At 46.4% G+C, this 16,925-nt stretch overlaps 1 protein-coding gene across 2 annotated transcripts in view; it reads right to left on the bottom strand.

Moving 5' to 3' along the window:
* The window catches only part of GRID1 (glutamate ionotropic receptor delta type subunit 1), a 1,044,532-nt gene that overhangs the window by 187,757 nt on the left and 839,850 nt on the right, over window positions 1-16,925 (bottom strand). For both annotated transcript variants that reach the window (XM_089780067.1, XM_075934836.2), the window contains exons 7-8: window positions 10,215-10,376; window positions 8,648-8,767 (exon numbers count right to left, since the gene is read on the bottom strand). In XM_089780067.1, the coding sequence (XP_089636193.1) occupies window positions 8,648-8,767; window positions 10,215-10,376 (282 nt within the window). The remainder of the gene's footprint in view (window positions 1-8,647; window positions 8,768-10,214; window positions 10,377-16,925) is intronic.

Raw genomic sequence — 16,925 nt, 5'->3', positions numbered from 1 at the left:
GCATGCATGGAGCGGGCTACCAGCCACCTCCCCGCCTGCCTGATGGCTTCCCCTGCAAGGGTTCCCAGGGGACACAACACGTGGAAAGAGTCATCTAAGGCAGCCAGAGCCTCCAGGCAACCCGGAGGCAGGTGCTGCTCCAAGCTCCATCCCTGAGCCCCTACTCTCCCATTCCAGGTTCTTTTCCCATTCCATCCCCTGTTGTATGTCTCCCAAATCAAGAGTCCTGTTTGTTCAAGAACAATCACTTTCTTGTTTGCTCTGAAGGGAGGCTGGGGGAAGGGAGGGCTGGGGGATCAAAGGCACGCACAGGGAACACAGGGGGCCCTTTTAGAGAGCTACAGGGGAGAGTCTCAGAACTGGCTTTGCATAAAACTGTCCTTCAAGGTACCTGATGAGCACTGACCCTTCCTGTGCTCTCCTTATGGTGCTGGTGTCCATTTGCTCGAACTCCCTGGCCAGGTGCTCTGCCTCAGCCCCGCACCCTGGCAGAAAAGTCTTCCCCTTGTTTTCACACAAGTTGTGGAGCACACAACAGGCCAGCATCTTGAAGGGACTGTTGTGCTTGCTGATGTCCAGATGAGTGAGAAGAATCCCGAACCACCCCTTTAAATGCCCAAATGCACATTCCAAGACCATTCTGCTCCTGCCCGCCTGGGATTGAACTGCTCCTTCCTGGGGTCCAAGCTGCCTGTGTAGGGCTTCATGAGCGAGGGGAGCAAGAGGTAGGCTGCATCACCCAGGATTACAATGGGCATGTCCACGAGACTCTGACTGTGCAGACTGGGGAAACAATTGTCGGCGTCCATCTTTCAGAAGAGGCAGGGGTTCCAAAAGATGCAGCCATCATGCATTTGATGTTGGTGAAGCATCCCATGTGAACCACAAGTGCCTGCAGCTGCATGGAGAAATACCCTTTGTGGTTGATGAACTCCAAGGCCCAGTAGTTCAGGGGCCAGGATGGGGATGTGTGTGCTGTCTATGGCCTACCCCTATCCTTCCACAGTTGGGGAAGCCCATGTTGGCAAAGCTGTTGACAATGCTGTCCACGTTGCCCAGAATGATAACCCATCATAGCAGGATGTGATTTTTGGCTTTGGCTACTTGCATGAGTACACTCCCGACTGTGGATTCCCCACTCCAAACTGCTTCCCAACGGAGCAGTAGCTGTCTTGTGTGGCAAGCTTCCAGAAGGCAGTGGCCACACACTTCTGCAAGGGGATGGCGGGTTGCCGTCATGTGCCCCGTCGGCTGAAGGCAGGGGTGAGCCACTCTCAGAGTTTGAAGAAGGTAACCTTGAGCATGTGGAAGTTCTGCAGCCACTGCTGGTCATCCCATCCCTGCATGACGATGTGGTCCCACAGTCTGAGCTTGTCTCTCTCTACCTGAAGCGATGTTCCACTGTGTCCAGGGGAATGAGGGGCATGTGCAACAGCAGAAGCATCAGGACTTGTCTGAGCAAGGCCTGCAAGCCATGCTGGAGTTCATGCTCCTTGCCCTCCTCGTCCTGTTCCTGTTCCTGGAGAAGCAACATGAGGTGCAGAACAAGAGCCATGAGCCTTGTACCAGCTCTGTCTACATGGTGGCAGGGTAGTGGAAACTGTGGGCAAACAGAGCATGAGAAGGCACGTACCCACTACATCCTTTTTGGCCACCCCAGACAGCTACCGATTGGTGTCACAGCAATTCGGGATTTGAAGATCCACTATCGGTGTGATCGGCATGGAGGTAAGTCCCAGAGAGAGTGGGGAGTGGGGTGGGGTGGAGGGTGGGTGCTGCACTCCATGCCCAGGGATAGCCAAGACTCCAGGCTGGGTCACCCAGGGGTTTGGGCCATCCCTCCCTTGCACAGGCCTGCTGGTGGGGGAGGGCGGCGTGGGGAGAGGGGGCCCTGGTGTGTGTGTGCGTGCGTAAGGACAGAGGGAATAATGGGGGGGCGCAAGGGAGCACACACTCACCCCTGCCTTATGTGATGTGTTCCCTTGTGTTTCTCTGCACCCTTCTGCAGGTCATCCACGCCATCAATGACGTCCTGCTCCCTAGAGTGATCCGCCTGTGTGATGTGGACACTACGCTGGCCGCCTTCGCTGCCCTCAGGTTCCCCAACTGCGGGGGAGCCCTGGATGCAACCCACATCCCCGTCTGGGCCCCGGAGCATCGAGCAGCCCATTTCACGAACAGGAAGGGGTACTGCTCTATTGTTCTCCAGGCCCTCGTGGACCACCGGGGCCGCTTCCTGGATGTCTACGCGGGCTGGTCCGGCAGGGCACACAACGCCCGCATGCTCCACAACTCCGGACTGTTTCACAGGCTGGACGCAGGCACCTACTTCCCCCGGCGGGAGTTGACTGTCGGGGATGTGCCTATGCCCATCTGCAGCCTACCCCCTGCTGCCCTGGCTAATGCGGCCCTACACGGGGCGGCCAGACCAGAACCGGGCACGGTTCAACGACCGCCTCAACTGGGCCCAAAATCAGGTGGAGCTCGCCTTTGGCTGCTTAAAAGCCCGCTTCCGTTGTTTGCTCACCCGTCTCGAGATGGGTGAGTGGAATGCAACGGAGGTACTGGCCATGTGCTGCGTGCTCCACAACATTGTGGAGCGGAGCGGGGGGGCCTTCCTCCTTGCATGGATGGCAGCTGAGGCGCAGACGTTTGAACAGCCCCACACAGCTGCCATCCGCCAGGCACACCAGAATGGGGTGTGCGTCCGAGAGGCCCTGATGGGCATGTTCGCACAAGCCCCATAGTAGGTTCTCCTCGGTCTCCCCATATGACTCCCTGCCATCCCCTACCCTTCCCCTTCCCCTCCTCTTACCTCCCCCCAATTGTAAAGCGACGGTTCCAAGCACATCGGCTGTCATTGTGAATGTTTGTTGGGTGCGTCGGACGTAGCTAGGGTTTTTCTTTTAGTTTATGCTAGGGTTTAGGCCACCATCGCCTGTCCGAGCTGTCCCGAAGAACAGGAAGAGGGTTCATGGTTCGTGCGGAAGGCTTGAGTCAGTGTACCTGATTCCAGTCGTCTTCAAGGGATCTCCTGGTTGTTTCTCTCCTGAGGCCTGGAAGGACCAAAGGATTGAGGTTGCCAGCTTCGCCGTCGTCTTTCATCGAGGGATCTCCTGGCTGTTCCTCTCCCAAGGCCCGGAAGGACCAAAAGATTGAGGTTGCCAGCAACACTACAATCGTCCCTGCGTCTAGACTATGTACATATTCTTTTGTGTGCGTCTTTTAACCTTTCTTGCTTGCTTGTTATCTATGTTAATATAGTTTGTGGTTTAAATTTTACTTAAAAGGGTCAGTATTTATTTATGCGCCACAAACCAATGACCACTTAAAGGAACGACCGGTGATAGATACAGAATTTGGTGTCCGCATTTTGTAATCCTCTTAAATTTAGTTGGCTAATTGGCATCTCAAATCATTTATTACAGTTACCTCGAGTAACACAATAACCAACCCAGTTTTGTTTTCAACTGAAAAACTTGTATGTTTTTATTTACAAGGGGGAGGGGAAGGAGACCTTCAACTGGGAGGGGGAGGAGACCTTCAATTGGGAGGGGGAGGAGCTACTCCTGGGAGGGGTGGCCCCTGCGAGCGCTCCTGCGGGGGCAGACCTGGACATGCTGGGCAGGCCGCATCAGGGAAGGCTGCATGGGGAGGTTGGCATGAGGGGCTATTGCAGGGGCGGCAGGAAGAGCCATTGCAGGGGCAGGAGGGGGCATTGGAGGAGGGGGCATTGCAGGGGCAGGAGGGGGCATGGGCAGTGCTAGGGGAGGGAAGGCGGGGGCATAGGATAAGGCCATGCTATAGTGAATGGCATGGGCTATGTGGGCAGTGAGGGTGGCGATGGAGTCAGCCATCCTCGTGCACTGGGCCTGGAAGGCGGCTCAGGTCTCCTGGCGCCACTGCAGGTCCCCCTCGATGCGCTGGCGAATCGATGCCTCGATGCGCTCGACGGCCTGCACGTGCCGGCGAAGGAGCTGGTCCCAGTGGCGGAGCCTGTGCCTGAGTGGTTGGGCAGCTGGGGGTGCCGCTGCTGCCGGACTGGAGGATCCCCGGCTTGTGCTTGGTCCCGGGGGAAGCCTTTGTCGACCACTCCTGTAAACCTTGTTTCACAAGGCATAAGGGAGCGGTCGACAAAGGCTTCCCTTGTCAACCGATCCGTGTCTTGACTCGCACGCTGTGCCGATGATCAGCTGAGCTGGCACACCGTGGTGGCCATTTTTATTTTAATGAAGCCGGGGATATTTAAATCCCGGCTTCATTGACTATGTCGGGTAGCCTATTTTACATGCCTCTGTTGGTAGAGGCATGTAATCTAGACATACCCAAAGTGATCAATAACACCACTTAGCTCCTTTATCAGGAGATCTCAAAGCACTGTACAAAGCAGGGCAGTATCATGAAACCTGTTACAGCTTGGAGAAATCAATCACAAAGAGATGATGGGCCTGCCCAGGAGTCACACAGCAGTGGCAGGGCCAGATCTACCCTATAAACCTACCTAGGTGGCAGTCCAGGGCTCATGGATGTGACAGATCCACACAACTAAGTGATGTAGTCACACTGACATAACCCCTTGTGCAGACAGCGCTTACAATGAAGGGAGAAGCTCAAAGTAGCATCTTCACTAAAGCAGCAGTGTTGCAGCCGCACTGGTGCCACGCAGCATTTAGGTGTAGACCTGCCCCCATGTCTTAGGGCAGTGTTGTATCCATTAGACACAAATGGATCACCGACAGGAATAGTGGTTTTAATGGTGAAGCATTACAAATAAAAATATTGCTGCTGAATAAGCAAAAACAGAAGAAAATCTATTTTTGAACAGAAAAATAGTCTTGCAAATGAGGTCTCTTAGCTCAGGATAAGAAAGAAGCAGATGAGGTTCAAGTAACAATGTGTAATAGCAGCTATCCTTGGTGTTAAGTTTAAACCAGACATCCTTAAAGGTACCTTTAAAAAATGGAGGTAGGAGGGTAGAGAAAACATTTTTCCTACAAGTACAGTTGCCAGATATAATGAAAACATCAAAACACGTGAAGCACTTTAAAGAAAAAAGGCTACCTGAATTCTGCAAGCCAATTTCTCTCATTTCACCATTTCTCTGCCTCCACATTTCTCTCCCTCTTGAAATTCCCTAGCTTTAAAAAGTCACCAGCAGAGATTCATGGATGCATCTTGCTTCAGTGGCTATAATACTGCCTTTTTGATTGATTTATTTTGCCATTTCTTACTTTTAAATAATGATGATCCTTGAACCTAAAATTGCATTTGCTTTCCCCTCTGAACTCATATAAAGCCTACTTTCCGGTAACACTTATAGGCTGGGGTTTTCAAACGAGCATAAAGGAATTAGGCACTTAAATTCCATTGAAATCCATTAGGAGCCGGAAGCCTTAAATCTCAACCTTACATTTTAAAATGCATTCATAGGGTCATCACAGCCTCTTCTTTTCCAGTGAAATATATCCCACTGCTCAGTCCTCCTTTAGGATATAGAGGAAATTGCTGGTAATCAATCCGGACTTTCCTAAGGCAGGAGAACCTGTACTGAGTATGGTACTAAGGCTAAGTTATTAGTGCCTTTATACACAGGGCTTGCAGGAAATGCACTTCCTTGGAAGATTTTTAAGCTGTGGAGTTTTTAGTTATTCTTTTGGCAAAAAGAAACAGAACATTTCCTGTCCCTTTAGTCTTGCAAATCTAGAGGTAAATGGAGATATGAAAACTATGTCTCACAGGCTTGTATCTGCAACACCACAAAAATATCCAGGGGAATAGACACTAGGCAACAAAGTTATGAACCACCAACCAATCATAAACCTTATTTGGGACCAGAAGTACACAATCAGGCAGCAGCAGAACAAAAATAGACAAACAAAAGCAAATATAGTGCAGTTCTGCGTTAAACACAACCTATTCAAAAATATGTTCAGCTGCCTCTCCTCTCCCTTTGCTCTGACCTGCAGCCAAGCTAGCTGTGCAGAGTGGGGGGTGGAAGAGAGAGGGGAGTGCTGAAGTCAGGGTGTCCTCCTGCCCCTGTACCTCTCGGGAGGGAGACATACAGTCAGCACAGCTGCTGTAGTCTGAAGCATGTGACTCAGAGGAGTGCAGAGCAGGGTAGGAAATGACAACAGAACAGGACAGATTTCCCTTGAAGAGACAGTGCATGGCTTCATTAGAAACTTACCCAGCAGCAGCCAGCACACACACTCGCTGTGTCACTGTCACATACACCCAGTCTGTGGCACACTGCCTCTGTGCTGCACACAATCACTGTCACATGCACACTGCCACACAAACTCTCTTGTCTCTGCAAAAGTGACGAGGAGTTCTGTGGCACCTTATAGATTAACAGATTTATAGAAGCATAATCTTTCACGGGCAAAGACCCACTTTGTCAGATGCAAGTAGATCTTGCCCACAAAAGATTATGCTCCTATAAATTGTTAGTCTATAATGTGCTACAGGACTCCTCGTCGCTTTTGCAGATTCAGACTAACTCGGCTACCCCTCCGATGCTCTCTTGTCTCTGTGACACACACATTCAAACTGTGTCACAAAATTTGTCTCACACACACAAAGTGTTTCTCTTTCTCACACACACACACACACACACACACACACACACACACACACACACACACACACACACACACATTCTCTCTTTCTCTCTCTCTATAGCCCCCGACCCACCCCTCCTGCCCAAAGCCCCACCCTTTCATAGCTGGCCTGCGACCACACACCAGTATTTTTTAAGTGGCTCCCCTGCAAAAATTGTTACCCACCTCTGTCCTATGGATTTCCAGTAAGATATGCATTGTGGAACATGCAGTAAGGTGGTCTGAAAAGTAACTGTTTTCTGCGCTCTTGAAAAAAGACAGGCTTCATACTCATTCAGAGATACCGCTTGGCAAAGCAGGGATGACACAAGCTTTGTCATCTAACCCTGGATCCTTATACATGTGAATGCACCTGTTATTGTTTAAATGACCATTTCAGGACATTGGCTCCTTGTACAAATCCCTCAGACTTTCTGAAAATCAGACTCTTTTAAGGTACAGTATCTCAAAAACAGGTCTGTGAAAATTAGAGAGCAGTGTCTGAAAATCTGGATGGATAAACACAAATGTTATTGCTGAGCCAGACAGACTTCAGTCAACCCCTTATCCTTTCTATTTCAAGGAATTATCAACTTTTTTTCAAAATCTGACTGTAGATGTATATCTTTACTCCTTTGTCCAGTAGAGAAATTCAGGAAGATTAATTTTTATTAGTAAAAACAAACAGACACATGAAAAACTGCAACATTTTGCAAACGTTGAGCAACTATCATCTCTGCTTTTTCAGACAAAATTGGTTATTCACCAAACAGTGCAGATTCAGGTGGAATGAAACTATTTCCAAATTTGACCTGCTTGATTCTGATGGGAAAAGCTTTTCCCAGGCCAGCAAACCCTTTATCACTTTGTGATGTTCTATGTGCTTGATTTAGAAGAGGAATTTGCATCCGCATCTCCTACCTCCCAGGCAAGTATCTTAATATCATCTGGTTATAAGAATCATCTATAATATCATCATCTCTTTGGCCTATTGAATATTTAAATATGTAGAAAATGTGGAAGAACTCCATCAGTAGACATTGAGAGATGGCCACCCAAAGTAACCCATAGCATGGCGATTAAGTTGCTTATCAGGAAGAGGGGAGATCTGAGTTCAGATTCCTCCTGCAGAGTGGAGATTCAGACCTGCACTTCCACAGATCAAGCATGTGTTTTGCCACAAGGTTGTAAAGGAGGCATACTCACATCCAACACGCTTTTCCTATTTGCTGACAAATTCCAAGCACTATTTTGGGAACTGAACCAAGTATTTTTTCTGATGTTTGGTTTGATGTCAAAACTGAAAAAAATAATTGGCCAGATCTGCTCTGCATAGTATAAGAATAATGTGAATTATTTAAAAGTAATACTTTAATGGCAGCCACTATATACACCATTCTCAGCTTCCATTCCAATCAAAACCAAAGAAAAACAACTGTTCCTATTCATATTTTAACCTTAATTTACAGTCCTCCATCTGCATGAACATTTCCTACTAAGATTTCTCATCTCATGACAGCATATATTAATGATCATTTTTACCAATCCTATCTTCCATCTCATTCCAAACTGTCTGCTCCACTAGCCAGTTTTGATATGTCATCCCTGTCTTCAAATATAATATCCTCAGCCTCTCACATTACTATGCCTACTCCAGTTTTCCAGCTTCTTACAGAGACAGGACTGTCAAAAGGCTTTATATGATCTGGTAATTTAATATTTAATTTAGTTTCCTGATTAGGACAAGTCTCAGTTATGCCAATTATATTATAATTCACCTGAAAGTCTTCACTATTATGCTAGCTTTATGGAGTATATAAAGATATACTGCACATATGAGAGAAATTTGCAGTCCTCCCTTCTGATGGTATAAAAGTGTTATCTTTCAAGGTTTAAGTATATGAGAAATTAGAAAACATTATTTCTGTATTAAGTGACTTTTGTACTGTGAGCAAAAGCACTTCTTCCATTCTTTTTAAATCATAGCACTTTTCCCCAGATAAGCAGGATCTCTCTCTTTTTCAGGGGAAAAAAAAAAGAAACTTTACCCTTCTCACATCTTTGCCAAATGTTTCACTGTAGCTGGTGCCCAGTATTTCAAATTGGACATAGGGGTTGGAGCCGTCTTCTCTAAATTCCATAACACCAGTGAGTCCAGTTATATGGCCCTAAGGAAACAATGTTAAATATATTAAAATACAATTTTTATAAAGCACCTTTCACACTCCAGGTATCCTAACTTGACTTGCAAATGCTTGCAATTAAATTAATGTGGCAGCCCTGATATGCTCTGCAATAGCTCACACATAGCTTTAGACAAAAGAAAATACCTTACTGCAAAAGAGAATGTGAGCAAACACATGTCTATTGCTTATTTTGAAAAATGCCTTGGGAACTTGCATAAAGAAAGCCACTAGCAAAAAGCAGACAGAACCTTACCTGAATCTGAAATGATAACACAGTTAATATGATTCAATTTACCTCAATTCTGGTGAGAAACATAGAATCATAGAATCATAGAATAATAGGACTGGAAGGGACCTCGAGAGGTCATCGAGTCCAGCCCCCCGCCCTCAAGGCAGGATCAAGCTCCGTCTACACCATCCCTGACAGATGTCTATCTAACCTGTTCTTAAATATCTCCAGAGAGGGAGATTCCACCACCTCCCTTGGCAATTTATTCCAATATTTGACCACCCTGACAGTTAGGAATTTTTTCCTAGTGTCCAATCTAAACCTCCCCTGATGCACTTTAAGTCCATTACTCCTTGTCCTGTCCTCAGAAACCAAGAGGAACAAATTTTCGCCTTCCTCCTTGTGACACCCTTTTAGATATTTGAAAACCGCTATCATGTCCCCCCTTAATCTTCTTTTTTCCAAACTAAACATGAAGCCACCATTTTCTGGCCCAGAAAAAAATAGTAGCAAGTCATGTGCTACTGAATCAGTCTGACTACAATGTATTTTAGTGTTATTAAAACCCATGTGAACAAAGCTCACACCAGCTTCACAGTGGCGTAACTAAAAAATTATTTAACCTTATTTTAAACGGTTAATGAAGCAGTGTTGTCATTAGAGTTGGTTAGAACATTTTCACCAAAATAAAATGTCAAACATATACTGTTTCGTTGAAACTTTGGTTTCAATGAACATTTTTCTAGAAAAGTGTATGTATCCAGGGAACAGTGACAGAGTGGGCATATGAACTATACTCGGCAGTACTTCAGATTTACAGTAACGTAAATCAATCAAAATTGGAGATTATACTTTGCAGCATTTTTTCCTCTTGTTTCCTCAAAGACAACCATGTGAGCATGTTTACTAAGGAATATAAACATTATTTATGGTCTAGTCTGACAACTACTTCAGGTTTCATCTATTTGGTAAAATGCATAAAGCTACATGACTATTCATCACCATGTGACTTACACAAAACACTGCCATGACATCACCAATTGAAGGAAATACACCTTCATGACCATGTCGTTTCATTCATAATAACTTAAAATCAAGGTTAAGTCATTTTTAAGAAGTTCACCTGAAAGATCAATTGCAGCATGTTGGTTCTTTTAAGGGTTTTATTGCACACTGAACTTACAATCTTCACTTTCTTACCTTCTTAATAGTCTCCAACATGGATCGACCTCCATTCCAAGGTTTGGTGGATTTCCTCATGCAATTCAAGCTTGCCATGCTGTGCCATTTCCTGTCCTCCAGCTTTCTATGGAAGGCATTGGCCAACATGAGCACACTGTCATATAGATAGAGGTTAGAAACCTGCAAACAATGAAAAGAGTAAAACTGTTTGTACTCTTGAAGATCGCCTAAAAAGGAAATTTAACAAATAAAAACAAAGGTGGACTAGTAAAGCTGAACATGGAAAATTTTGCTTAAAGTTCACCAGTTTAAATACACAAAGCTAGCAGTCTTTATAGTTTTATAAATAGAAGAGGTCACTCACTGGTACCTCACCAGTCATCTTAGCAGAGAGACCAAGGAGTGAATGGAATTACCCTTCCAAACTCTATGCTTACACAGGAGAGCACAAGGTACTGCTAATCAGCATGCCAGGCACAAATGGAGTAGCTAAAGCAGCATTACTATGACTCCAATCATTTCTCCCTCACATAACCCTGAGAGTGGTGATGGGTAACTCTTCCTCTGCCTCTTTCCTGAAAAGGAACCTCACAGAGTCCTTAATATCCCTTCTTTTTATATGAGAATATTTCAAGAGACAGTAAGATAGAGAGGTTCCATTACCAATGGAGTGCATCATTCTCTACCAATACAACCACTACCACAAGTAAGATGTCAAACTGACAAAAAGCCATACAGCATTTGCCTTCTTGATGTACAGCAGCTGGCTCAAACTCAACCCAGGCAAGACTGATGTAATATAGGTTGAAAAAATAAATATACATTGCGCCATCTCTTCCACTGCAAGTATACACCTGCCATTTGTCAAAATCGTGCAAACCCTTGGGGATTCTGTTTGATTCTTCACTGAGCTGGGATAACTAGGAAACATCAGTGATAAAGTGTCTTTTCCCTGCAGCTCCCTAAGAAATGAAACCTGTTTCTGCTGGAAAAAGCCTGAGCCACAAGATTTTCTGATTTCATTTCTGTAATTCATGGTATCTGAAGGTGAATATGGAAACAGAGAAATGCATGCCAGGTAGCTACCACTTCCTCCAAAGTGCATGTAACAATGAGCACACAAAGGCTGTGTCTACATTGGCACCCCTTTCCGGAAAAGGGATGCTAATGAGACCAGTCGGAATTGCAAATGCCGTGGGGGATTTAAATATCCCCCATGGCATTTGCATGAACATGGCTGCTGCTTTTTTCCGGCTCAGGGTTTTGCCAGAGAAAAGCGCCAGTCTAGACGGGATCTTGTGGAAAATAAGCCCTTTTCCGGAAGATCCCTTATTCCTACTTGAAAAGGAATTCCTTGAAAGTAGGAATAAGGGATCTTGAGGAAAAAGGACTTATTTTCCGCAAGATCCCGTCTAGACTGGCGCTTTTCTCCGGCAAAACCCCGAGCTGGAAAAAAGCGGCAGCCATGTTTATGCAAATGCCACGGGGGATATTTAAATCCCCCGCGGCATTTGCAATTCCGAAGTGTCTCATTAGCATTCCTTTTCCGGAAAAGGGTGCCAATGTAGACACAGTCAAAGGGTATGTCTACACTAGCTCCCTAGTTCAAACTAGGTAGGCTAATGTAGGCATTCGAAGTTGCAAATCAAGCCTTGGATTCAATTTAATACAGGCAATCCCTGGGTTACGTGGTTCCGACTTACGTCACATCCCTACTTAAGAATGGGGTGAGGGAACCCCGAACTAGCTGCGCCCCCACCCCAGCAGACCACCGAGACATGCCGCGGCGGTCCCGCCACCCCCGTCCTCCGTGGCAAGAAAAGCCTGGTCTGCTGGGAGGGGGGGGGGCGCAGCTAGTGCACCCCCCCCCCCAGCAGACCAGGCTTGTCTCGCCGCTGGTCAGTTTCAGCAGCGGCTGAATCAGGACGCTTGAGGTAGAGCAGCTGGGGGGCTGCCGGGTTTGTCCCACAGTGGCGAGGTACGGCGCTGTGGGGACCTACACGGCAGCGCCCCAGCTGCTCTGTCCCAGGCGTCCAGATTCACCCGCTGTTGAAACTGATCAGCGGCTGATTCCAGGAAGCCCGGGGCAGAGCAGCTCTGCCTCGGGCTTCCTGTAGTCAGCCGCTGGTCAGTTTCAGCAGCAGCTGACTTGGGGACACCTGGGGCAGAGCAGCTGGGGTGCTGCCGGGTTGGTCCAGTAGCACCGAGGAGCGGCGCTGCGGGACCAACCCAGCAGCACCCCAGCTGCTCTGCCCCAGGCGTCCCCAAGAGCAGCTGGGGTGCTGCCGGGTTGGTCCCGCCACGCCAAGGGTCAGCGCTACCAGACCAACCCAGCAGCACTCCAGCTGCTCTGCCCCAGGCGTGTCCGATTCAGCCGCTGCTGGTCAGTTTCAACAGCGGCTGAATCTGGATGCCTGGGACAGAGCAGCTGGGGCACTGCCAGGTTGGTCCCCGCAGCGCCGCACCTGCAAGGAGGTTTAACAGGTAGTTCGATTTAGGGGCTTTAATTCAAAATACCGGGTCCCTGCCGTGTGTAGACGCGGACAGTTAGTCCGGACTTGTAAATTTCAAAAATGGCGACGGTCTGGGAAGATGCAAATCAAGTGCGGGATATTTAAATCCTGGGTTTGATTTGCAACTTCGAATGCCTACATTAGCCTCCCTAGTTCGAACTAGGGGGCTAGTGTAGATATACCCAAAGCCTATGGTCTAGTCCCACTGGCTCTCAGTCAACTTCTGAGGCCAGCATCAGGGCTTAAACTGTCGGGGTGGTTTAGATAATACTTAGTCCTGCTGCGAGTACAGGGCTCTGAAATAAAAGTTCCCACAAGGTCCCTTCCAGTCCTACATGTCTATGATCTTCAAAATAATCAATGTATTAAATTACCAAATATAGGAGGTCCCAGAGGAGATAATTAAATTCAGAATCAGATTAGCTTGAAAAAAGCTACAAAACCTTCCTATATGATAGACCAATTTTCACACAGACAGGATAACAGCAAACAAAATAATTTAAAATAACATTTTAAAATATAAGCAGACAATCTTTAAAAAGTGGATATGCTTCTAATATGTCAATGGATGTTATTGCCTTCTCTAATTCTCATGAACTACATATTTTTATAGAAATGTTAATCTTAATGAGCCATATAGTTAATTCACTTATATCACTGCAGATAACATGGCATTTTCATAATTAATTAATATTTATATGAAATCCAGGACTAAATCATATGTGAATTAAACAGGCAAACAGCTGAACACCAGCAAAAAGGCCATAACCATACATTTTAAAAAAGACATCTATTGAGCATGTACAAAAAAAGAAAAAATACTAAAAAGAGGGATGACCATTTATAGAGTGAAGAGTAAGGCTGATTAAGCATGGGAAAGGATTTTAATGTTGAAAACATACAGAGTGTGAGAGATACTTCTTGTGGTTAAAAAACTCTTCCTTTTTCACTCACAGTAAATAAAATTTTCTTTCCCTACCGCAGTTGCTACACATCCTTCATGATCATCATTATATTTTTCTATTTCTGTCCAATTATCATTCTCTTTGAAATAGCTTACAGAAATAGTCACTTACTTCAAAAGATCAAAGGGGTAGCCATGTTTGTCTGAATCTGCAAAAGTGGGGAAGAGTCCTGTGGCACCTTATAGACTAACCGAAGTGTTGGAGCATAAGCTTTCGTGGGCAAAGATCCATTTAGTCAGATGCACGGTTAGTCTATAAGGAGCCACGGGACTCCTCCCCGCTTTTGCTACTTCTAAAGAGAGCATCCACACAGCAAAAATGCAATGAAGAAGTGATCTGCTTTTTCGAAAGAGAGGGTCCACATTGATTGAACTCTATCTCACATTTAAGTTGTGATTACTCTAGACAGAGTGGCCACCAGGGCACCTGTGTTATTTCCTGGTGGCCTCTTCTTTAAAAAAAACCTCCCTTTTCTGCGTCCACACACTTTTTTCCAAAAAAGCTTTTTTGGAAAAAGGCTTCTTCCTCGTAGAATGATGTTTACCACTGTCGGAAAACCCCCTCTGTTCTTTCAACTTTCTGTTGAAAGAACTCAATGACAGTGTGGATGCCAATGATGTTCTTCCAGAAAAAAAGGCTGTTTTTCCAGAAAAATGCTGCAGTATAGATGCACCCAATGAGAATGGACTGAGTGACTATGCTCCTAGTTTGGTTCAGTTATCTGCTGCTTCTGTTGAGCTGTGACTTTCCTTGTACTGTGGATATTTTCTAAACAGTTTACAAATAAAGTAACCAAGCGAGTCAATGGGGTGATCACTCTTGTCTGTTTTAAGCTGTTCTCCCCTACCTTCCCCCCAAAAAAGTCCTGCTCATTTATAAATAGATTTCACACATATCAGGAAAAGTGCAATTTCTAATGTGTCAAAGTGCAAGAGATCCTCTCAGTTCACCACTGAAGTTCATTTTACACCTACATTTTTGCACTTGACAGGTCATTTGAAAGTCTCTTTGGAATAGCCACAGCATGGAAATGTATTGTATTTTCACAGTCCTGCACATTTTGTTACAGCTGTGGAAAATCACAGCCTCGTTCCCAAAATTGTTTTTCTAGTTCTAGTTAAGAGCTCAAAGATAGATCTACTGTGTGCATTGCATTCCTTCTCTATGCATTGTACTATTTTGGAAGTATTCAAACTTAGATATAATGTACTTTATATGTCAGAAAATTTTTGTTTTGAAGATCCTTCCTACTAGATACCTTCCACTTGATAGAAACATGCATCTTCCTCTGCATTAGACTCTGAATTACTGCCCTCTCAATCAAAATGTTCATTTTGGCAACCATGCATCGTCTTCACGTGATCTCTTCCCTACTTCCCTACTTTACCTTGTGTTCCATTTGCCACCCGCATCCCTCCCACATCGCCCTATTTATTTCATCATGCACTTGAATTGTAAGACCTTTTGGCACCATCTCTTGGTTATATACTTATACTGTGGCTGACAAAATAGGACCTCAAACAAACATTAAACAATAACAATAATAAATATGTAATTGAATAGTGCTCATGCCCCATGCACACCCCAATCTCTATAGCCAGAACTCTCTTTGGAGCCTGACAGTGCTACATTTAAGTTAGTAATTATTCTTCAGGCCAGGTCTATACTACAGACTTACACAGGATTAAAACATCATTTGGGATTGTGAAAAATCTACACCTGTGAGAAAGCAAAGGGTGCAATTGTCCCAGGGCTCAGTGATTTGCAGCAGCATCAGTGGCCAGAGTCCCAGGCCCTTACATGGCTGCTGGAGCACTGATGCAGTGTGCTCCACTTGGCTGTGAGGGCTGCCTGGAGGGGACATAGCATGGTGTGCTCTGGGCAGCACTGAGGGCTGGCTGCTCCCAGCTCTGCCTCTTCCACCCAGGAGCATGGAGCCGGGCCTCCTTCCACCTTGCCCAGGGTCCTTGCAAGGCTATTGGCCCCACTGCCCTTTAGCAATGTAGTACCAACCTAAACCCTGGTGTAAACAACGCCATGTTGATGGGAGAGCTTCTCCAGTCAACACTGCTACTACCCCTTGCGGCGATCAATTAACTACAGAGGCCAAGGACTGTCCTGGACCCCCATGGCTCCCAGGACCTGGGGATTTGCCTGGGGAACATAGGATGGTGGGTTCAATCCCATCCTCCTCCGCCCACTCAGGCAGCAGCTGGAGAGCCAATACTGGCTGCCCCAGGGTTAGACCTGGCTCCCGCACTAGGAGATAGATGGGGAAGAATACCCCATTCTTTATATCAGCAAGAAGCTTTTTCCTTGGGATCAGAAATATTCAGTTATTGAAAAAGAGGCCGTCTTGCTCTTTGGGAGTGGTCCCACCAGGTCGAGGGCCATTCGTTCAAACGGGGTGCAGACAGTGGGTAAAGAAACCAGCGGAGCTCTTGGAATGCACAAATCTGTGGCTAGCTGGCACTCTGGACATGAGCAGCAATAGTCCTTCACCTCCTGGTATACACCAGTCCAAAAAGAAAACCCAGGATAAAACTCGTGCTAGAGTTTTTTTCTTGCCGCAGGGGGCCAGTGACCAGAATATAGTGGGCCTGTCTTAAAAGAGCTTTTTGGTAGTGGTGTGGGATGAGTAGCTGGGACCAGACCACTTGCATCTGTGGGTCTTAGGCCATCCGGTACAGGCTATCTGCCACCAGCTCAAAATGGGGCCACTGGGCAATTTTCTGCGGCTTGATTGTGGTACCATTGATGTGTGTGACCTGTTCATCTGCTACCCTCAGGGTCCCATCTTACTGTTGGTCCTGGAGAAAGTCCTGTTTTCCCTGCTTCCCCTCCTTGGGGAGAAACTGACTTGCTTGGTGTCTCATACCCGTCCCCTTCCAGGAAGTCATCCTCTCTCTCATCTGATGGCTCCTCTTCCTGGGTTTCATCTCAGCCACCATCGATGGGGTTTCCCTCTAAGATGACCTGGGCTGGTGGGACTTCAAGGCTGGCCTCTGGAAGGAGTTCATTAAATCCATGCCAGTCCCAGCCTAGAATAATGGGATAGGCTAAAGTATCAGCCACCCCCGACAACTATCTCCTCAGTCATGCCCCTTATGATTAGGGGGACCTTAGCATGGGGATACGCCTTCATATACCTGTGGACACACTGCAGTTGTAACTCCCTGTCTGCCACAATGGAGATGAGGACAACATCCTTCCGCACCAGGGATTGTCCATACCCCGAGTCCGGGAGGTCC

Source organism: Pelodiscus sinensis, chromosome 8, assembly GCF_052426305.1.
Source record: "Pelodiscus sinensis isolate ZL-2025 chromosome 8, ASM5242630v1, whole genome shotgun sequence".
Taxonomy (NCBI): Eukaryota; Metazoa; Chordata; order Testudines; family Trionychidae; genus Pelodiscus; species Pelodiscus sinensis.
Note: the sequence above shows the minus strand (reverse complement) of the source record. Positions and strands in the feature narration are given on the sequence as shown.